The sequence below is a fragment of the Rhyacophila brunnea genome, unplaced genomic scaffold, assembly GCF_057557595.1.
Source record: "Rhyacophila brunnea isolate RB1 unplaced genomic scaffold, BYU_Rbru_1.0 scaffold_18, whole genome shotgun sequence".
NCBI classification, from domain to species: domain Eukaryota; kingdom Metazoa; phylum Arthropoda; class Insecta; order Trichoptera; family Rhyacophilidae; genus Rhyacophila; species Rhyacophila brunnea.
The window spans coordinates 20,876,114-20,900,822 of NW_028232837.1; the positions used below are offsets into that span (position 1 = coordinate 20,876,114).

Sequence of the window (24,709 nt, forward strand, 5' to 3'; positions counted from 1 at the left end):
TAAAATCTGATAACTCCTGCCAAATGATGGTATGTCTCGAAATCATGTTATGGAGTACCTAATTGCAATTTGAAAGTTTGACATGCTCTCTAATATCAAGTATAATGGTAATTTTTTGTGCTTTATGCAGGGCTCTAAATGGAACGGAACGCACCGGAGCGCCGTTCCGGCTCGTGAAATTTGTAAAATTATCGCTCCGTCTCGTGGAAAAAATATGTTGACCATGTGAGCTAGATAGGCCATAGAATAGAAAATCGGACACACTTATTTTTATAAAATACACATACGATTTGATGACTATGTAAATATCTTCAGAAAATTTGTCGAGCGCTCAGGTTCGTAAACTTTTCCATTTCGAGCGCTGGCTTTATGTGCATGATCTATTTATTTGCACGACCTTGATTTTCTTCTTCTAGAATACATTATATACATATAATCTGTTGTTAACTCTAAATACCTAAATTATCGACTAATCAACTTTTGGTAGTAACCCCACGAATATAATATATCATATAAAAGGATACATCTAGCAGCGAATTTGGAAATCTGAAATAATTAAAAACAGTTCACTGTACATTTCTAATTTAAAAAAAAAACAATTAAAATTCAAAGACAAACTTATAAAAATACGTTATAAAATGGAATGGACCGGATAGAATGGATTTTGAAAATAATTAGTTTTCTTCTTGTTGTTTTTAGACACCTGCGAATTAATTAATTAGAAAACTTTTAAAGGCAATTTTTCAGTACTTAAATTGTTTAATAAGATTGAATGTTTTGTGAATCTATCACTAGATATCACTAGTGTTGTACAAATCGATTTTTACAAGAATATTGGGAATTGTTAAATGCATTTTGTATTAAATTTAGTATGCAACATATTATCTCATGTGACGTTTCTCTAATGTGATTATTTCTGACAGTTTGACGCACCGCAGTGGGAGTGCATCAGTGACGCAGCAAAAGATCTAGTCCAGAGAATGTTGACAGTGGATCATTCCCATAGAATCACCATACAAGAAGTGCTCAACCATAGGTGGCTTAGGGTAAGAGTTAAATTACTACCTTGATGTAACCGATTTTGCAATTCGCCCATCGCGGACACTGACGCACACTCAATACAGACAAAATACACTCGAATTGACACGTCGACATTCGGGTCAATGTCCTTAGTCTTGGGGTACTGACAATGGAAAGGAAGTGGTTTTCCATTCACATCAATATTTTTTCCCGTTCGTGTGGGGGGTGAGGGGAGAGGGGTTCAGACCCAAAACACCTTCTCCCTTATGTGCATACATGGTTATCGTTTGTTGCACCACGAGATATGTCTAAAATGGTATGATGGGTCGGCTGTCCAATTTCAAAACCTTAGTAACTGTTTCAACACAAAATGTTCAGGAAGATCAAAAAACATATTCAAGTACCTTGACCAACAATAATTTTAAAAGTCAGAATGTATTGTATGTGATGTATTTTCTAAATATATTAACATAAAATTATGATTTTTAATAATTTTGCATGTTTTATGGCACTTGCTAATTTATATGTTGTTTTAATGAGGAAAGTATATTGTCTCTTACTATGTTTTTAAAAGAAGTAATTTCACCCACATAGATACTGATTTCATACAATATTTCATGACTGCATTTAGTTTGCAACTTAGTAATAACACAATAGCAAAAAACAAAATTAAACAATATTTTCAGTTTCTAGATTTTGAAATTTTGAAGCCTAGGTGGTGGAAGAGAGTATGAGAATTCTCTCATAGTGATATTCAGTAAATTAATGTAACATACATTTATTGAAATTTTCGTTTTTTCGTGATTAGGACCGAGACAAGCAAATGCGTATCCACCTCGGAGACACTGTCGAAGAGTTGAAGAAGTTCAACTCCCGTCGCAAGTTGCGAGGGGCCGTGCTGGCAGCGGTAGCCAGCCCCCGATGGTCTGACTGCGACGACCCCGATCGGGAGCCCAGCGATGGATTCTCCGACTACGGAGACGACGAGGCGACATCTTCAGGTAAATAAATATACAAATCTATATCTGAAGTTATTTTGTTTACAAAGATTTTGGTATACCTAATTCTATCATTGTATGTTAATAAAGAGGCACCTACCGGAAAAATAAGTAGCTTGCAATTTGAGATATTTTTTCGATAATTTATAATTTTAACTGCGGGCACGACCATCAATACGCTGAACACGTCTTCTGGGACTGCCCGTTGATGGCATCCGACCGAGCGAAGCTGTTTGCCAGGATCCGTCCACACACGGGCCCGATTGGCCACGCCGATTTGATATCAATCAAGGCCAGCTTTGAGCCATTCGAAAAATTTGCTGCGTCATATGGAGGACGGAATAATTCCGATCCTCATTTGATTAATCACTTTCAACTCCTGACTCTTCTGTTTCGGCAGAGTTTCAGTACACGGGTACAGAGGACACTTCTTCATGTCATTAATGATAAATAACGGCAGAGCAAGTCAAGATTCTTTTTATTTTCGAAAACTCTTTCTTCAAGTACTAAGGTGCATGGTTGCTACATCAGTCCCGTGCAGCATCGCTTCGGGACAAGAATGTGTGGTACTAAAATCTTTTCATTATGACACGTTTATAGCGTCATGGAAGGCGGCCGTGCACAAACCACAGTTGCATATAATACATGCCGGGTGGAGACGAGGAAACTCAAATCATTGTAGTAATTGAGCTAGCAAGCTCTTTAAACTTGGTGTAGTTACCCGTTCAAGATGTCCATGTGGCGGAGAAATACAGGATGCAAACCACATCCTCTGGGAATATCCTAAAATGTGTACGGAAAGGGAAGAGCTGTTCAAGACCAGGTCGGACTTTATTCAATAAAAACAAATACGTATGACTAACAGAGCTTAAGGTGCATTATTTATGTCGGATCTTAACAGCCTACCTCCACCCTTTGCCACTGCAGTCAAGTGGTATTAATTTTAGTATTTTGGAGTCAAAGCGGATGATGATGAGAAATGAAACACGACCTGCTTCCGGTCGTGAATCCGTAGCCATTTCGTGGAGTTTCACCAATATTCTTACAGTATTCGCTTTATATAATATATATTTATACGATGAAAAAATGGTGTTCATTTAATGGGTCGGATTCAAGCCCGTCACGTTTATTCAAGAATCAAGAAACTGAAAATGGCCAAACTCTGCTATACTATGTAGGTACTACTGTGGTATAGTATTTATTTTTGAAACAAAACACAATTCTGAGACTTTCTTTATTAATTCTAAATAATAGATAACAGAAAATTCTGATAACACCCATGAGAAAATATAGCCAATAGAAAAAATCTTTTTAAAAAAAGTATTAGAATGGTACATTCTTAAAATCTTCTGAATTATTTGTTGAATAAAAGAAATAGTTAATTAAAATTATTATTAGCAAGTTTAAGTAAGTTACAACAGAAAATATTGGAGTGATCCGTGACGTCGGCTAGTAATTAAAGTAATAAATACTTTAATTTAGAATACAAAAACCGATCGCCTACCGTAACTCAATTTGAAGAGCGCTTATTGCAGGTATTAAAAGGCCAATAATTAAAATTTGTCGCCATTAAGCATGGCAGTCGTAGCTAGAGTTGGGTTTCGGGATTTTCCCGACGGGAAATCTCGAGAAATTTTCAAGATTTTCATTCCCGAATCTCGAGAATTGAAATTTTTAACATTTCGGGAAATACCGGATCTCGAAAATCTTTCCGCGGGATTCGGGATTTCTTTACTATCAAATATTAATTGAAAAAACGATTTTCTAAATGAAAAAAATGGACAGAAAACACAAAAGTTCAAAAACTGATCGGGGCATTTAACACAATTAAGCCAACGTCGACTCAAAATGAGCGCAATTTTTGCAACATCAGGAAATTTTTTGTCTCAAAAACGTACGCGATTGTTAGATGCAGCGATTGACAGTCTGTGTTTTTGAAATTCTATTTTAATACGTAATGTTTTGAATTATTATTGTTTCCCTTCTTCTATTTTGTTTGTCTTCTTACATAAATAAAAAAAATCATATTTTTTTGGAATTTGTCTATTTTTACACTATTTTAGGATTTTAGGATTTTTACAGTTTTTTTTTTAAATTTCCCAATATCTCGAGAATTCTTTTCTGGAAATCCCGAATCTCGAGAATTTAAAATTTCATCCCGAATCACTAGATTGAGATTTTCTCGGGAAATACCCAACTTTAGTCGTAGCATAGTTGTAATGCACAGAGGGTGATACCCAAGAGACGCAGGTTCGTTTCCTGCCAGGTGTCTTACTTTTTTCAAAAAAGATTTTTTCTATTGGCTATATTTTCAGTGTTTTCAGAATTATGTATGTTCAATAATGAGAATGGTACATTCTTAAAATGTTGTGAATTATTCGTTGAATATAAGAAGTAGTTAATTAAAAGATTACATTTGAAAAAGGGCGGGAAGCCAAGAATTTTTTTGAAAAATAGTCGATTAATATAGAATCCTTTTCTACTGCTAGTTAAAGTTAAAGTTTTAATACCAATCTGTTTTCAAAATGCCTTATAGTTTCTTAACAGTGTGTGTGAAAGCCTCCAAAGTCCGCCTGGGACAAGTATTAATTAATGGAACGTGTTGAATCTGATGAAAGTATAAATTTTCATTAGTGTTGGAGATTTCTATCACAGCGAACGAGAACTAACTAGACAAACTAGAACCCAATTAGAGCCGTGCACTTCCCTCTGGGATATTATATAATGCATTTAATAGCTGGAAGTAGGCTCTGTGCTTCAGTTCAATTGCGCGAAGAAAATATGAATTTCTTAAGAGGAGAATGAACTAGGAGTTGAAGTGTTGGATACTGTATAATTTATTTAAAAAAAACAGTTTTATATTGCATTAGCTTTTGTTATATGAAGATTTTTGAATATAAAAGTTTATGTGTGTTAAATTTGCAATGAATTGTAATATACTTAAAACGAAATGTCAGCTAGTTTATCCATATAACATGAAATAAATACTTAGTACTTTTTAATCTCAAAGCGCTCAACTCGGCTTTCGGTGAACTTGAACTTTCCTCAAAGAATGCCCCATTCTGTAATTAACTTTAATAAATACCCATTGTAACCTTGATTGTTATAGAAATATATTATATTTGGGTGCCTTTAGAAAGTGTATACCTATTTTACAAATAGAAATGAAAAATGAAATAAAACACAGCATAGATTTGTTAAAAATGTGATTGTTTAATAATACAACACAATTACAACATTTAAACTTTACAAATGGTACAGAAATGAAAATTAATGCTACGATGAAATATGTTTTATTGGCACGGTGTCTAATAGTCTAATTGTTACTTAACTTTAATGTAGGTTGAATTCTGCATACTCTCAGCTTGGCTGGAAACTCTGATTTGCTAAACTTATCCCTTGTCCGAAAGGGATTCGTCAAAATGGCGTAGAACTGTTATTTACAATTATCCGGGAGACATCCGATCTGGGGCCTTATGTTAGAACTTACGAGTTGTAGTCGCCCGGTCGACATGACGTCATACGATATCATTGTGACATACTACCGGAATGATAATAGCATTCGAGAAAATAACGCTAGTCAAATGCTGGCGTTATTCATTGTCCCCATACACAAATAGGTGTTTCAGCGTAATAATTTCTTTGGTGAGCAGTGTGTGTTGGGCGGCTTGCCTCGAGCGTGTATTGGCTGACGTATCAATTACGTCATGTCGTCGGGTGACTTGATATCACTAGTTAGAACATAGGGCTGCTGCTTCGATACTAATTACGGAGTGACATATTTCGTGGGCGGAAACAGTAGCTTGGTCCTGACCCTCTCCACGTATAGATTATTGCATCATCCACAACAAGCGGGAAGATTTTTTATTGGTTTATTTCTTATAACGGTTATTGTTTATGCAGGGTTGACACGCATTATCAACAAGGATGTGTCTAACGGTATTTATTATAAAAAGTTGCATTGAAGAAGATGTAGACATGTCACAATGAAATGTAACATGATAATTTACATGATTTAACTGCCATATTAACACGAATAATCGGAAATAAATTACTCTACAGTTTTACAAAAGACATTTAATAAAGTATGGCTGAGCTTTTTATAGTGGACTGTAATTTTGTGACGGAATGATTCGGATGCTGGGGGGGGGGGGGTTATTTTAAGGATGCCAGGCACTGACCTTTTATGCTGTTGATACTGGCTCCGTATTGTTTATTGGGTCGCCTGATGCAGTCAAAAATAGTTTAGGTTATAAGTGTTTATAAGCGCACGGTTGATGAATGACTATATTAACAACGGTTTAGCTGTAACAAGCCTAGGTACGCTCGTTGTCTTGAGGTAACTAAATGTTTTTCAATCACTGTCGACTGATGACCTGTAACTGAGTTTGCGATAATAATAAGGATTTGAGGTAGGAGGAAAATATAGGGGCGAGGGCGACCATAATTGGCCCAACTAAATTATATTATTATTATAAATTTTATTATTTAAAATAAAATACATTATTCGCACCGTAACGAAAGTTGGATGAAGGTCAATTTTTGACAAAAACTCATTTTCGTCAGAATAATTTTATTCATGGTACTATTTTCAAACCGTATACCGGGCTTCAGGAATCTCAAATACTTCCAATGAAAACTGTGTATGGCGGAATGAATTTAATAATAGGTAACTAGGATTAATTAAATTAAAATTGCATATATTATGTTGGTAGGAAGCCGTCTTGTACATTTCCTATTTGCAAGCGTGTCCGACAAGGCGACGCAATCTCACCCAAATTATTTACCGCTACTCTGGAAGATTTATTCAGACGATTTGACTGGGAGGTCGTTAAATTATATTTGAATGCGAATAGTTCAGTAACCCGTGCTTAGCTGATGATATTGTTGTATTTGCCAACGACTCACAATGTAGGTTTAAAGTTAAATGTTTCGAATATATTATAAATAATGATAAACTGCTTTGCAGAACCAAAAGAGATCCTCATTAATGGTAGGTACTCAAATCGACAGAGTCAATAACTACATAAGTATATCTTGGATTATAAATGTCAATTATTGACGGTAGTATGTATGTATGACGAGATTGGTCGTAGAACCAATGGCATGGAGTACATTTGGGCGCTCTAATAGTATCTTCAAAAGTGATCTTCAATGGTAACATAAGCGTAAAGCAGTGGTTCCCAAAGTTGACTGGGCTCCAACCCATCTTGGGACCCACCTCTTAGCTATCTTAGAGAAAAGAGGGCATACATATTGGTAATGCTCAGATTCTCTAGTGGCGAGTCGTGGAACTACTTAATGCTGTCTTATTTGTTCTAATTGAAATTTAATTTTTTTTTCATAAGTGTTACCAATATGAATGAAAGACTGTTGAAATAACAAACACAACTTAAATAAAAAAAATATTACTTAAACACCTACACCTGCAAGGTTTTTTTACAAAGTTATTTCAATGGGAAGGATGTATTTGTTTCTTATTTTTCTTCATTACAGTTTTAGCATCAACTTCAACTTTAGTTACTTTTAATCGCAGTGAGTTTGATATATCCAATTTATTTCGGTATTTAGTTTTAATGTTAGCCATAGCCGAAAATCCGACCTCACATAGATATGAGGTAGTAAAGAGGAGGAGGACTTTCATAGCTTCATCGAACAGGCAAGGATAATTATCAGCAACTGAGAGCCAGAGTTTCGTTAACTGTTTACGATTGAAACTATTTTTCAGTGACGTATCTTCTGATAAATCAATGAGTTCTTCACTTGCTTTTGTTGACATATTAGTTGGTAAGTCTTGTCTTTGTCCACTGCGCTGCCATCTGTAGTGCATTGGCAATTCAAATTATTATTATTTTATCACAATATTTTCCGTAACTTAAGTTTATTTCAATTTTTAGGAATTATAAATAGCTGAATGAAATATCAAATTTATCACTTCCCATTTTTTTAAATTCATGTATACAGTGGCGAGGGCCCACTCAATATTCGCTCGCGGCCCATAGTTTGGGAAACCATGGCGTAAAGTATTCAACCAATGTGTGCTACCAGTGTTGACATGTGAATTGGTTCTTAATGTAAGAGAAATCGAAAAAAAAATACTAGTAGCGCAACGTGGCATAGAAAGTATGGTGGGCAATACGCAAAAACACCACAAAAGAAACCAATTGAAAAGGAAGCAGACAAGAATATACGCGATGTGATAGAGGTCATCAAGCAGATGAAATGGCACATCTCATCAAGGGTGAGTGGACATCGGCTGGACAAATGTCATCATACAGTAGAACCCAAAGGGCACGAAACGACCGCAAGGATGCCTTAAACCCCGCTGGATATCATCATCATCATCAGCCTGAATCTATCCACTGCTGGACGAAGGCCTCTTCAAGCTGCTTCCACTTCTCTCGGTCTTGTGAATTGCGTTGCCACCTATTTCCGCAGAACTTTATCATTTCATCGATCCAGCGGCCTCTAGGTCTACCTTGCGGACGTTTTGTACTTCTTGGATACCACTGGATGACTAGATTTGTCCAACGATTGTCTTTTCTTCGAGCTATGTGTCCAGCCCATCTCCATTTAAGGCTTTTAATAAACTCTATTACATCGCAAACCCTTGTCTGCTTCCTTATCCACTCATTCCTCTTTTTGTCCTTTCGTGTTATGCCCAGCATGCACCTCTTCATACCACGTTGTGCTACTCTAAGTTTCTGGATCTCTCTTTTACTTAGGGTCCATGTTTCACACGCATATGTGATCACGGGAAGCACACACTGGTTGAACACTTTGCGCTTTAGGCACAGTGGAAGGTCACTTTTGAAGATATTATTCAGGCGGCCAAAAGCACTCTAGCCTAGCTTTACTCTGTGAACGATTTCATCAAATATACATCCATCTATAGACACTTGTTGTCCCAGATAGATGTAGCTTTTCACCTGTTCGAGCTGAGTGCCATTGATGAGGATCTCTTTTTGGCCTGCAAAGCAGTTGGACATGACTTTCGTCTTTGTTACATTTATTTTCAAACCTACTTTGTTGCTTACTTCAGCGAGTTCCTGCATTCTGCTTTGGAGGTCTTCTGAGTCTTGCGAGAAAATTACTGCTAATTACCGCTGGATATAATATATTATATCACCATATTATGGTGAAGTATATTATCACGATGAATAACAATTTTTTTGGTTAGTAATTCGCCATGCCCATTTGGCCTATGATCTGAATCAATAAATAAAATTCATTAATAAAATGCATGCAAATGTTTGCCAAATATGTGATTAGAACTCACGTCTACAGTTTCAGAGACGGACGGTCTGTGGGTTAGGTACTCAACCGTGAGTCTACCTGCAGAAAAATGATACCTACATTTATTATTCCCGTACGACTATATTTAAATAAGTACTTTAATATAACCTGTCAGCCAAGGGCGAAATCAGCCTTTATTTAGGGGATGAAAATAGTCGTTCTATATTCAAAATTTCGGAATATGAAAGGCATGGCTATATTTTATTATGTGATGATTCGCTACCTTACTTTTTGTCAACCGACTGACCTCCGTCTGGGATTCACCTCAGGCGATTTTCTTTTCATGAAAATATGACAGATTTACGACAAGTCTTATTTCCATTTTCATCGCTTTATTTTCAATAAATAATAATTTATTTTCCCATAAAACAATTTCGCAAAAGCTCTCAAGTCGTTTATATTATAATAGCCTAGGTCTCTTTACCACCGACCCATGTCAATTAAATAATAATTAAATCATTTGATAATCATTTATATTAAACGTGGGGTAAATTACCGCAAATGGGGTTAACCAAGGTTCTCTATAGTCAGGTTGCGGCAGGAAACTGGGAATTTCGATTGCACTGCTAGTTATAGCTTATACTTCGAATGCAGCATGATAATTATTGTCTGTAGAAAATAATGATTTCAAAAATCTTCATTTACTGCGAACAGGTTATCGCACTGCATTCGAAGTTGAGTGGTGAATGGGACGACTACCATCACAACTCGTCATTTAGTGCCGTCGCCTGGCTATAATAGAATTAAAGGTTAATTCAGTGGAGATTTTTTACCAAGCAGATTAACATAAAGGGTTCGCTTCATCATAATATTAACGTATTTTCACAGTTTGAGTACAAAAACTCAATCAAATAATAAAACAACGTATACAACATCCTGGCAACATAACTCTAGTGTATTCGTTACACTTAACGGCGCGGCACTTATCGGTAGGCAATTTTTGAAAAGGGAGCCACGAAGCCTGTCAGAATCTCGGGCCTCCACGTGCCTGATACTTCTACTTCTTCAACGTGAAACTTTTGGTAGTAATGAACGCCAACAATTTGTAGTAGTATGCTGTAGTTCAGAGCCAGTATGTCGTATGTACGATTTTTCAGAAAAGGTGTTATGTAGAGGTTTATACATAAAGTAAAATATTATTTTTCAACACGAACATAGATCTCTTCAAACCAACCCGGTTCGCACCACACTCGATCTTAATCGAGCGTATCACAAGGCGCTACACTTGATGTGAAGGATTAGCTATTTTTTACGCAAGGGAACATTTCAGGAGCAGATATCCTAGACTAAGGTCACCATGCAATTATGTGTGCTTTGACCGGGTTTACAGAGACTTTCTAATAAAATTGCCCAGCACCACACTCGGTCTTATTGGTGTATCACGTCGTCCTATATTTAGATGTTAAGCATAATCTGTTTTTTACGTATGGGAAAGTCTCAGGAGAAGATACCTAAGACTAAGGTTACCATGCACTTAAGTGTGATTTGACTGACTTTACAGAGACTTTCTAATAAAAATGGCCACATTGACAGAGAAGCATTCATAATTAACTAACGAAATTAAATGACTTGAAATTACTAAAACCAAAAGACGCAAAGTCTATATAAAATCGGTGTGTCTACTTATGTACGCGCGTTAAGAGTTATACCTACTTTGGCGTAACAAAACAAAACTTGTGATAAACTAGATTATTTGACTAGCTCTTAATTATCTTGTTAAATTACACACTCAAGAAAAAGGACCGCTTATTGGAACGCCGTTGGTTTATTTCTATACACTTTAACTTATATTACTAAATTAAATAATGGTTTCTTGTTTTTTTTATTTTTAAAGTACCAACTATCACTCTGACGTTTGATAGTTTGTTTACTTAAGGAATTGCAAATGGCCGACAATAATAAATTCGCTGCATGGGCAACGGAACAATTCTAAACTATAATATTGTACTGTATTATCACCACAATTGCAGTATCATATTGTGGCGTAAAGGTAGTGCGTTCGGCTGATAACCGAACAATCGGTGGTTCGAATCCATTTGAGTGCGTTTTTTTTCGTGTGAAAAAATAAATTATGTGTTACATGTCACACGCCAAAAATACACTCTGATCTAATTTCCTAAACGCGCCAAAAGAAGTACAACTTCATAAATCAAGGGGTTGATTTTTTCAAAATTACCTTTCACCAATGTACGATACACTGTCTCTCAGGCACAAATATATCATTAATCTAAAATATTTGTAATACTTTTAAAATTGCGTATGCTAACGCCTACAAGCTACTGATAACATTAGTAACAACTTGGATTTGTGCACAAAGATTTTTTACCCTTATCATTTTGAAACTACGGTTAGACATTTATGTACCTTGAACCTTCAAGAAATCTTTAAAGATAAGTTTCTCTGACACAAACAAATTGTAATATCAATGTTGTTTTAAAAATAATAATAAAATAATAATAAAATAAAAAAAATAAAAAAAAAAGAATATATTTTACGAGACCTGAAGTGAAAATGTGCTCAAAGAAAATCTTTTTCATGTGTACTGTTAACATAAGCAGTCATTTTTAAATAAATGACACGATTTTAAGTATTTGAACAGTATAAACTACCCCCCCCCATTCGTTAAATAACAAGTTCGTTGAAAATGATTAATTATTTCATTATTTAAATTATCAATTTATATTTAGTTGATGTCGTTACTTTTCTACATCAGCTTTTACCCTTAGCTACAAATCATTACAATATATCAGACAAAGGCGTGATGTCATATTATATGAATAGTTTATACTTAATTTTAAGGACGATTAACTTGTTTTTGTTTCGATGGGGCGAAATTGTTATACATATTTTTCGAAATACACAAAAAATTCTCTAATCTTTGTGTTAAATCACTTTTTATTTTCATTATTGTTTGATCGCCCTCCCCGTCGTCACAAAAATCATTTACCCTTGTCTAAATTGCGTCATATTTTTGAACTCTCATTAAAATAACAAATTCGTTGAAAAAATTCAGTAAATATAGTGTTATCACGGAGTTTATTATTATTTTATTGGCCTATTGCGTCACATTCTTTACACAGATTTTATCTTTACCGCCCGACCCGTTATGCAGACATATACCATGGCGTAAATAACGTTAGGAGCTCTTTAATGTTATGCTGAGAATGTCCCAGGAGCAACTTCCTAAGACATTGCTTGGCGTGTACTAGAGTTTTTATATTTTACACAACCTTCCCTAACAGCTTCGTCATGAATTATACGTCACATTATATTAGACTCTCTTTCTCTCACCTTAAAGCGTGATATCACATATGGACAACCCCTTCCAGTATGTGTTACTTTAAAACCATTATAATGTCGTGGGTTCCAGGTTCGTAATCTTGTTTCTAGCAAATACGCATATGTTGAGAATGTGGCTAACATCATTTCGCTTAAAAACAACATTTTTTTAATACAAATTTCCACTCGGTGGAGTCCCATAATATGGTCACACCAGGATCGGACATGGTCAAAAGAAGAAGAAAGAATTAACTATTGATATTGAGAGAATTTTAATGGCAATTAACATGCCATTGTTTAATTTAAAGTGTTCAAATCGATACACAGTTCGGGTAATACTCAAAAAAAGTTCTGTGATCCTTGTAACAAACCATTATAAAAACACTTTTCATTCTATGCTGTCTTTATCCGACTGGGGGTTATCAGTTCTATCGTGAGTTATATAATATAATATATATTTTGTAAGTTTAAGTACATATAATATATTATTTTTCCGATCCACAGTTCAAGTGGGCTGTTCTGACCCCTACCTCAGTATTGTAATAACTCAGACGGTTGGATATCTTCGCCCCGATCTAGAACGATCTTTTGCTCATTCTGTTATACTTTGTAAAAGATTTCTATTTATTTGGCCAGTAGGTATATTTGAAAAATTTTAGCCAGTATATCGAAAGTGCTTTAAAATTATTTTTTATTAAACGTAAAAAATTATTATTATTATGTTATTCCATACTGAATACACGTAAGATAATATAAGAAAGTAAGTTTATTTACTGAATAAAAAATAGTAGGTATATAACCACAGAACAGATAATAAATAGAATACCGATAGGCAATATTCAATGCGCCGCATGGTGAAGCAGGCTTTTGAATGTGTGAGTGTCCTACGAAAATGAAGCACGCATTATGCACGTGCAATAGTGTGTGTAATACACCTACATTAAATGAGCGTAAATGCATAAACCGAGAGCAGTTTTAGTAGGTAAAACGTATTCTTAACCTCCCCTCTAACTCTCCCTCTAACCCGGATTCTTCCTTACTCGAGTCGGTTACCTGCTATCGCCTTACCCGTTGTGTATTTCAGTTCCCATTATTTCTGAGTTCCCTGTATAATACTATGCAAAACTTTTAGATAGTGCCGGACGTGGGTTACTCACGGTGGGGCTCTCACATCCTAACTCGCCGCGTCTGCAACGTGATGTGACGACGATATTATGACGTTATTCACAAAACACGCGTTGCTAAATGGAGCTCCGCAGATTGGTCGAATACGATTTTTTAGTTTGAAAAAAACATCTAGTGCTGCTCAACAAATCGCACGCTTCTCGGTTTGCTTGTCAAAGATGCCAGAACGCAAACGAACACCTACGGATTGGTCATTCCTATACCAGCTCTCGGATCGCCACATCCAAACATCTGTACGTTTCGAGAGGTTATGTGCGACTGCCGCTAGGTAGGTGTGAGCGGTCTTCATACGCAACAGCGGATCGACGTCACTATAAGGTTTGATTTATGGCTCTGCAGCAGACGGGCGAGTTAAGATGTGTGAGTCGGCTTAGTTTTAGTTTAGTTAGTATTATCATTTCAATTAATTCATTCGTTTGGCGGAATGACCTCAGGAAAAAACGTAGTTATTAGAAATAATTCGCATGTATAATAGACGGGTCCAGCGGGTTTTTTTTTAATACTAGATGATGCAATCCATTCATTAAAAGGGGGTCTCGAAACAGTCCAAACCAGTCACACAAAAATTATTGTGTGACAAATTGAGGTTCTTAAGCCACGAAATGCGGTGTTTCCTTGGATGACGAGTTGGGGAATACTGTACTTGTATCGTCTCATAATGTGGGCGAGATATATAATTTTCTGGTTTTGATACCTAGCAGAACTTGGCAGTTCTTTCCTATTCGATTGAGAACGTCAGGTAGCACTCGTAGTCCGTAAGGCGCTGGTCTTTCACCCGGGGGTTCCAAAATCGATTACCGGTGGGGTCACAATATGTCTGGGCATTTGTGATTATTTCTATTTTATTACTAACTACACTACCTATTGCATGTTAAAAAATAAAAAGGAAAAACACTATTTGTCTCCCGGTCAGTCTAAGGAATTTTGAGGATGCGTCTATACAGCCAAATTTTGAAAGCTTCAACTCTTCGTGAGGTTTAGCGTCCATACGTCCTACATAGGTACACTAGAAAATGATTGAGAAAACATGACAACGAACCATACGCAGTTTCATGCCTAGATTGATGGTCTCGATTGCTAAGGAGGCGTCTCATTTTGAGAAAGGCACTTATTGCGATCACAATTCCAGTTTTTATTTTCACATTAATTCTCATTGACTCGTGCATCTAATTATCTTTAACCATTCGAAATAAATATCCACCAAAAACACGAATCCGTTATACTGAACATCAGGATCTTGAAATGTTTAAATAAAGCAAAGTTTTTAATCCTTATTTCAACATTAAAATCTTATCTCATAATATAAAATAAGATGAGAGTTTGCAAGTTTGTTGAAGATTTTATCTCGGCAATATTTCATAATGGCAATAATTCAGAGAAGCGGAACAGACAGACGAGATCTATTTTATAACGAATCGTAGTTTTTTCCTCTTTTGATTGTGTTTTTCAGCGAAGTTTGTAGCGGGCTGTATTAACTTCAAGAATACGAGAGAAGATTATACTTTGAATGGGAATTCGATACTATTTTGATTTATTTGTATTTGTTATGAGTGGCTTGATAAATCGCTATATATTAAATTTACAGATATATTACATACATGTCTGATTATCTAATGTATTATGTAAATCTATCAATGGTGTGTAATGTTTTTTGAAATCGGGCATACTCTTCTAAAATATAAAGCATAATTCGATAAGGGATTTTTTATAAGCCGGATGTTCCAATTTTGAAATAGGTATATTATTTCTACTGAATACTCGATGACAAATTTTTCAAACGAATGAATGTCGTGTTACTTGTCAATAATGTCTGAATTCAATTATACGTTAAAGACGGTCTTAAAATAATGGGGAATAATGGAAAAGATACCACTCAAGAGTCTCACACCACACCACATTAAATTTGCTCCGATAAGAAGCAGTACCGGGCAATTAGTATATCATTAAATTTATTGGTTTTATGTATACTCATACTATCAAACGCAGCTCTAAGCTCCGGGTTCAAACCCAGTGAGGTCACAATACATTTATGTGATTTTCTTAAAGCCTGGGTGTTTGTATTGTGATTTTTTGACTTCTACTACAATAATACTATTTCACTACTCTACTGTCATTGCGTTTGATTTAGGCACTGCAGACGTGTTTATAAATATAAAATTACATGACGTCCGCAACTATTTATTTCAACGATTTGCCAATTGAATGTGTGAAAATAAATAAAATATTTCAGACGTAAATTTAGGGAAATAAAAACGTAAAACCGGGTATTAAATGTTGTAAAAGGAAACAAGACTGCAGAAACTATACACAAATAACGGAAAAGCGTGATTGTAGATTGTAGTATTTGTCTGTTATTGAGAATTAACCTTAATAAGGATTTTTTTTATGGCAGGTATATCTAGTGATTTACTATGGGATATATATTTTGCCTTACTTCCAAGTATTGGACAGGGTAGCCCCGAGGGACTCAGCCACCCCCGTGCGAAATCCCAAAAAGTCACCCCTATTATTAAAACAAAATAAATAAATTTGACAGCTATCTATTTTAATTGCCTGTAAATATATCCCTACGCTAAGAACATCGTGCTTAGTGTAGTTTCTAACTAAAATAAGCTAGTGACTTAGTAAATAGATGTTCCATATTATTATTTGCTGTATGTCTTTCTATCGGTAGTTTCGTTCATTTTTCGTCTGCTGGGAGAATATCTCTGTAAAATGTAGTAGGTACGGTATTCAAAATTACCGTCATAGCGGTATTATGGAAATAACCGGTAAAACGGTAAATATAATATGAAGTAAGTTAACATTAGATGAGTAAGTGTATTAGATATTCTATATCAAGATTAACAAAGGATTATAGAGCCAAGGGGAGAAGTGCAGCTTCTCTTCAATGAAGTAGTGATTATTTATGCCATAACATACACGCATTGGAAGAGTCCCCCACTATTGTCATTGTATTGTTAAGTTTCTTCTTCTACCACGATCTCTATTCTGCGCGACTTCCTTTTCTACTCTAATTACCTTACACTATATCCATCTTGTACGTAGTTGTACAAACCTTATTCTACTGTCAAGCTTCTGAAATATCAGTTCTTTTCCTGTTCGTGGCTTGCTCATCACAATACATGGGCCAACTCTCTGAGACGACAAATCTAAATAGTTTTCATGATATGCAGGTTCTTGTATACTTCATTGAGGTCTTCGTTATATCTCTTTATTCACACTGGTCCGTCCGAAGATATCACGAAATGTTACCATTTCGTCACTGTAGGATTGGTTTGTCGAATAGACCAAATGTTCAGCAGACGAAAAAAAAAATTCGTAATCCTGTATTTCAATACATGGACATATTTAAATAGTTATTTTTACAGCATATGAATGATGTATTCATTACCATTACAAAGTAATTTACAGAAAAGGATGGTTCTAGTCCATTTAGATACAAAAAAACATTCTGCATTAAAAGGTCGATTTCGACAAAAACGGATATTCGGCAAACCAATCTATAGCAACGATTTGTCCAAAGATTACCAGTATTCTCTCTGTATATTTGGTTATTGACCAGGTTACCGATTTATATACGATAACCACCATTATTAGTGTCTTTTACAACAAATGGCAACCCAACGTCTTGGAAAGCAAAAACTTAGTAAGGATTCAGCGATATTTGTTAACAAGGTTTAATAATTATTGTTATTAAGTCAAACAATAATAATTCGTTAGGTTACCCACCTACTAAATATATAAATATTATATTTTTGTAGGATTTTTGAAGAACCACGTATGCATACCAATAATTGACGGTATGTGGCTCGTAAACTTCGGTTTGCCGATTTCTGTCTTAGACTTCAGATACAATTACCCTACTTATCATACATTCGTACAAGTAACTCCTCTAGGGTAGCATTAAACGCGGAATTGATTTCAACAGACGACGTTGAATGATGAGTCATGTAAAAAACTAATAAACTATCAATAAAAACTACAAAGTTTCAACAAATATACGTTACTTTGTATATTTTTATAAAAGTAATCAGTCGATATCAAATAAAATAGTAGGAAAACAATGTAGCATTCAATTGAGAGCTTTTCCTTACTATTACAATTTTATGTATTTTAGATTCTAAATTTTGTTTTGTACCTCTAAGTCTAAAGTAAAAAAGTAATAATTAAAATAACGTAAATAATGGAAGAGATCATTAAAAACTTATTGAGAGAAATGGCAGTTTTTGCTACCAATTTTACTCTATATTCACGACAAGGGCTTATAATATTATTAAAAAAAAGAAAACAACGAGATAACAGTTAATGTACCTAGCTGTCTTAAAACTTCGGTGATTTTTCATGTTTTTTTTACTTAGAGGAAAATAGTTCAAACTGATGTCATATTAAATAATTATTGCGTAAAAATACAATGAAATTGTAGTTTTTGTATTAGTTGACAATGTCTATCTAAGCCAGTAAATCCCAGCTGGTGTCTGGAGTTATACGTGAATTTAAAACGTAGAACTTGTCTCTGTGATTGAGTTAACATTTTTTGTTGTTAACCTTTACAATGTTAAACAACGATATATCGTTGTTTGTAATACCCGCGAGAAATGTTAGCTACGTTCGTTGTTGACGTCAAAATGTTTAGCATGATACATTATTTCGGGAACTTCGTACTATGCCATTTTTAAACCGGTTTGTATTAGTTTTGATTTTCACATTTAATTAATTTTTCCAGTTATTCCGTGTGATCGACAATAGTCGGACGTCTCCAATAACGAGATAGCGAGTGTTTACAAATTAATAATAACCAGTTGTGCGTGCGGCGTAACAATAAATTATTGTTTACATTTAAGTGTCTCTGACTACAGGGGCGCTTATTAAAAATCAAAAAATACAACGTTGCCAGCAATGGATCACCAAAAAAAAACCCAACAAACAATGTCGTATGCATCAGTTGCTCAAAAAATGCAATTTCCGAAGAAGGAGCAAGCCATCGTTCTAGATGCTATCGATGGCATCTCTATACGAGAATACACACATCACGTATCACAAGCATCAGAGCTGGTATTAACGAACCGGGTTATACACATATTTTAAGTTTCCGGAGACAGGTTTATGTAAACCCAAAAGACACAATAAAACTGCCAGAGTCAATGAAAATAAATTTTGATAATACCCTGTACTGGATTTACTTCTCCACCGAAAAATTGACATGCTTTATATGCAAAGAAGAGGGCCATCTGGCCAAATATTGTAAAACAACTGGAAATAATGAACCTCACACTGTACAATCGCCTGACTCTCTCAATGTACCAAAGGTGTTAACCTCTCTTTCGTTAGAGAGAGAAAATACACTCCAAGAGGATGAACTAGCCGCAGATATAGAGTCGGACAACTCTATTATCAACAAGGATACGCCAATCGGTTCAAAAAGGCCGTTGACAAGTCCAACTGATATCAGCAGCGTAGAATTTGAATTTGAAGATACAGTGAAAAAGAATGCAATCACACGCATTCATGCACTCCAACAGACACCCAAAAAATCGAAAAAAGTATCCACTGAGGATACAAATGAACTGTTGTTACCTGCCAAGGAACATGTTGAAAGTAACCGTCATAGATTTCTCATCGACTATGAAACATTACTCAGTTTCCTTGTGAAAACACATGGAAATCCCAATACCGAAATGATTGCTAATGAATTTACTACTGATATAGAAGCTCTTAATAACATGCTCACATAAATTTATAGGTATTTAAAAGAACGCAGCATTAAAAGTCGCATAACAAGGATCAAGAAAAGACTCAGCAATCCACAATTAAAAGTTTCAAGTGAAGATATTAGTTCGTTGGAAGGACAAGAGGAACAATAACATAATGCATAATTCCAGCAACAAAGTTAACCAATTTATTCAATCTGATATACGTATTGTTTTCTGGAATACAAGAAGCATTCTTAATAGACTAGAGGAGCTTAGAGTGATGCTAGATGAAATTGATATTTTTATAGGCGTGGAAACATGGTTAAACGACACTATTTCTCACATAGTTATTAGCTTCCTAGGTTTTATGGTGCTTCGGCGAGACAGGACGTACGCCAGAGGAGGAGGTATAATTTTCATTATTAGAAATACTATAGCTTACAAAGCTATTAACAACCTCATCATTCCGAACATATCCACTGAAGTTTTGGGCATTACACTGACTAACCTTAAAGACAAAATTAATATCATTGCAGTCTATAGGCCCCCGAGCAATAACGGAAATAATACAAATCTGTCGCTACGGAATGGGATCAAGTTTTTAGTAATACTGTATTAGATGATAAAACCATATTGGTGGGAGACTTCAATGCCCACAATGTCGCGTGGAATTGCAATAGAAATGATATAAATGGTTCTAGAATCATCTATACTTTAGCTGATTACGACTTAATTTTAATAAATAATAATACTAAAACCCGTATTGATCTGCGACGAGGTACAAAATCAAATATTGATTTAGTTTTTGCTTCTCCTAATCTTCTACAACAGATTGTATTAAATATAGATGAAGACCCTCGGGGATCGGATCACTATCCAGTGCGTATTAATTTATCTATACAAAAAGCAATTTATTTCAAAAAGACTTTCAAGTTGCAGACCAAAAAAACCAATTGGGTTAAATTTAAAAATACAATGGCGGAAAATATTAATGAATTCAAATCAGATTCTTTTCTCAGTTTAAGTTCAGTCTCGCAGTATAAATTCCTCATTAAAAAAATCACACAAGTAGTCATAGACTGCACCCCAAAAAAGGGAATAATCCCCAATTTCGCCACAGCAATCCAGTAGAATGGTGGGATTCAGAGTGTGATAAGGTAAAAAGAAAAAGAAAAGCTGCCTTAAAAAATAGGAATTTACCTTAGATTTTAAAGACTTAATTGAATACAAAGCTGCTCTTGAAAAACTATGCCCACCGTGGGTTCCAAGTAACACTAACATTTTCCCTGTTACCAAAAATAACACGCTATTCGACACTCACTTTAGTTTCATAGAATTCAGCATAGCATTAAATTCTCGTCAACATAATTCCACACCTGGAACGGACGGGATAACGTATGAAGTCATTGATATGCTTCCCACTTCAATAAAACATATATTCCTTGACATTTTTAACCTCATGTTTCATAGCATGGAATTCCCTGACGAATGGAAAAGCATATTTATACATTTTATTAATAAACCTAATTCGGATAGCTTAAGACCTATTGCACTGACCTCATGTGTCTGCAAAATCTTAGAAATCATGGTTGCAAATAGATTTCGCTGGTGGCTGGAAAGAGAAAAAATTATCCCGGATACACAAACCGGATTCAGGAAAGGTTTTTCCTGTGCGGATAACCTAACAAATGTTGCAATGTATATTGAAGAATCTTTTAATGAAAAAAACATACGCTAGGTATTTTTTGGACGTGATTGGAGCTTTCAATAACGTTCAATCAGATATTCTCGTTGAAATATTGGCACAAATAGGGTGCCCCTTAAAACTCGTTAAATTCTGTTTTTTTCTTGTCTACGAGAGATTAATCTATACTAATTCAAACATAGATCTCCCGAGGGCACTATATAAAGGCGTTCATCAAGGAGGAATTTTAAGTCCGTTGTTTTACATTATATACGTTAGCCACATTGCTCGCAATATACCGAAAGCTATAACAGTCTCCCAATTTGCAGACGATATATCTTTGTTCCTTAAAACTAAAGACCCCAATCAGGATAAAAATATAATGGAATGTGTACTAGAAACAATTAGAAATAATCTATTTAAACTGGGTTTGGATCTATCTCCGGAGAAAACGGTATTTGTACATTTCAACAAAAACAAAATACTGCCGGGAGAACTTCAAATTAAATTGAATGATATGATGATTAAATCAACTGACTCAGCCAAATTTCTAGGTATTTATTTTGACTTCAAGCTTTCTTTTGATAAACATGTCAATAACATTGCCCAGAAAGTCAATAGAGCCACCAACATTATAAAGTTCCTCAGAAGTACTTGGTGGGGATCACACCCTTCCACTCTAATAACTTTCTATAAAAGCTACATCAGATCCATAATGGACTATGGAAGCTGTATTTACTTCCCAAAAAATAAAGGAACAAAGCTACAGTTAGAATGAATACAGAACCAAGCTATCAGATTGGCTCTTGGCCTAAGAAAAAGTACCCCTACTAACATACCACTTGCCGAAGCCAAGATAACATTACTAGAAGAAAGATCTAAATTTCTATGTAAAAACTTCTTGGTAAAATGTATGTCAAACCGTACTTCTAATACGAGATACAATGTCAACAGATTTCTACAAACAACTATAACGCGAGATCGTACTCCGAAGAGATTTCAAATTTTAAAAGAAAGTATCCAAGCTGTAAATTGTATTGATCATCTGATTTTAAAAAGAGACTTCTACAACTTTTTTAATTATACCTATGAAGATATCAGTGGCGAAGGGTGGAGGTAGGCTGTTAAGATTCGCTATAAATAGTGCATACTAAACTTTTTTAGTCATATGTATTTGTTTTTATTGAACTAAGACTACAATTTACAGATGGTGTTAGTTGGTTTTTAAAAATCAATTAAACCATGCCTAAACGAAACCATAATAGTTTTGGTCTAATTTGGGCAATACGACAAAATTGTACACACTTTTTCATTCATAGTTATTTGTTTTTGTTGGATTAAAAATACATATTACACATATTTTTGGTTAATTTTTTTAATTCATTAAGCCCTGCCTAAACCAAACTATAATAAATAAAAAATATTATTCTATTTATAAAATATTCAAAGTTATGTATGATTTAATTGCATAATTTTAGATATTTTATAGATAGACATGTATTTTTTGACTATTATCTATTATGGCTTGGTTTCTCAGGGTTTAATTGAATTTTAAAAAACTAACCAACACTATCTTTAAATTGTAGTCTTATTTCAATGAAAACAAATATGTATGTCTGAAAAAGTTTAATGTGCACTGTTTATGGCAGATCTTAACAGCCTACCTCCACCCTTCGCCACTGGAAGATATTATATATAACGTTTTAACTAATACAAAAATAAAAATGGAGCTATCGCACTCCGACTCTCCCGACTTATTATTCAAGTCCAAATTTAGCAATCAAAATGTACTCCAAATTTTTACGGATGGAAGCAAAATTCCCGATCCACCTTCAGTAGGTGTAGCAGTGTTCTTCCCCCAATCCAACACGTCGGTTACCAGAAGTGTCCACAGATTCACTTCCATCTATACAGCAGAGTGCTTAGCCTTATGCGAAGCCACTAAAATTGCACTTAATTACAAAAATAAAAATATCAACATTTTCACTGACTCCTTAAGTCTGATTCACTCGCTCGAAAATCCAAATTTCAGCATCAAAACTAATGACTACATTCTTAATATTAGAACCAACATTTCCAAATTTAGCAATAGTAACGAAGACGGTTCAAATATACAGATATACTGGATTCCAGCACATAAAGGAATTAATGGCAATGAAATTGCTGATCAATTGGAAAAAAAATCTGTAAAATACCCATCAGAAAATATAAGAATTCCATACACAGATTTTAAAGCCCAGTTTAAACAAACAATGAGCGAAAATAACGGTGAATATTTAGAAAATCTTGGGAAAGAAAAGGGAACAGACTACTATCAAAACTTTTATAGTAGATCTCCTAAAACTTGGTTTAGTAAACATTGTAAAATAAAGCGAGATGTAATAGTGACAATAGCTAGAAGCAGGACAGGGCATTACAGTCTCAACGAATCATTGTACAAAATTAAAGTGGTAGATAGCCCTCAGTGTCAGTGTGGACATCCCACTCAAGATCTTAACCACATTGTCTGGCCACATGCCTATGACCAGGACAGAAAAATGTTATTAAATAAGTTGGGAAAATGCAGGTTATACCCTCCTTTTACGATTAATTCGTTCCTGGCAAAACCAAATATTTCAGTTATGAAAATTGTACATGAATTTCTCCAAAAATGTAACGTAAATGTCTAGTGTATAGTGTAACAAAAATGTAATTCTGTATCATTAATAATTTAACTATTTATGTCTGTCGTTAAAAAAATGTATGTATACTTTTGTAAACCATTGTAAAGCAGAATAGCCTTCCATTCAGAGAAGAGCTCAATTGCTTCCAAATAAAGAAAAAAAAAATATTATGACACTTAAATGTCAGCTGGCGAGATTTGTTTTAACAAAATATCTCAAGTGTTCCTATTGTAGCGGACAACGACCTCGGGTCTTGTCAGCATTATTTCGATTCGGCTCCATCTACAGTCAGTATATTTTATACGTATTACATTCTTCGATGGGGTTCGACTACCTCGGGTTTTGTCATCGAAACGCTCGAAGTTGCAATAATGCAGAGGCTGGCAGATTTCCCAATTGAAAACTACACCAATAATGACTCTCGCAATTTGCCGAATATCTTTTATATAAATAGCGAATCATAGTTGAGTAGCTCAGTCCTCAGAGTAATGATATATAGAGAAGGCCTAATTTTTAGCAAAATGAAGCCGCGTTTCTAGCGTATAACGCACAGTAGAACAACGATTTTATTATTATCAACTTAACTATAAAACGTTATACCATCGTGTTACTTCTCAGTACGACCACCAAATTTAAACTCAACATAGTTAACCATATATTCTATTAAAATAACTAACAATAATGACCACTAATTTTATATTTAACGCAAAAACAATAAATTTCAGCAACACGTGCTCATAGTTTTTAAATGCATGTAATCAGCCAGATATTTTTTTCCGGCGATGTTTTATATTTTTAAAATCCAGCCGATGGAATTCTATCTTACTCTAACGCATAAAGCGTAGATATAAGCGTGCCGAATGCTTACTCACTCGCACTTATGGTTCATTT

The 24,709-nt window shown here is 34.8% G+C and overlaps 1 protein-coding gene across 2 annotated transcripts in view; it reads left to right on the forward strand.

Moving 5' to 3' along the window:
* Positions 1-24,709, forward strand: part of LOC147073309 (peripheral plasma membrane protein CASK-like) — a 686,848-nt gene that overhangs the window by 271,928 nt on the left and 390,211 nt on the right. For both annotated transcript variants that reach the window (XM_085945407.1, XM_085945406.1), the window contains exons 7-8: positions 924-1,046; positions 1,829-2,021. In XM_085945407.1, coding sequence (XP_085801533.1) covers positions 924-1,046; positions 1,829-2,021 — 316 coding nt within the window. The remainder of the gene's footprint in view (positions 1-923; positions 1,047-1,828; positions 2,022-24,709) is intronic.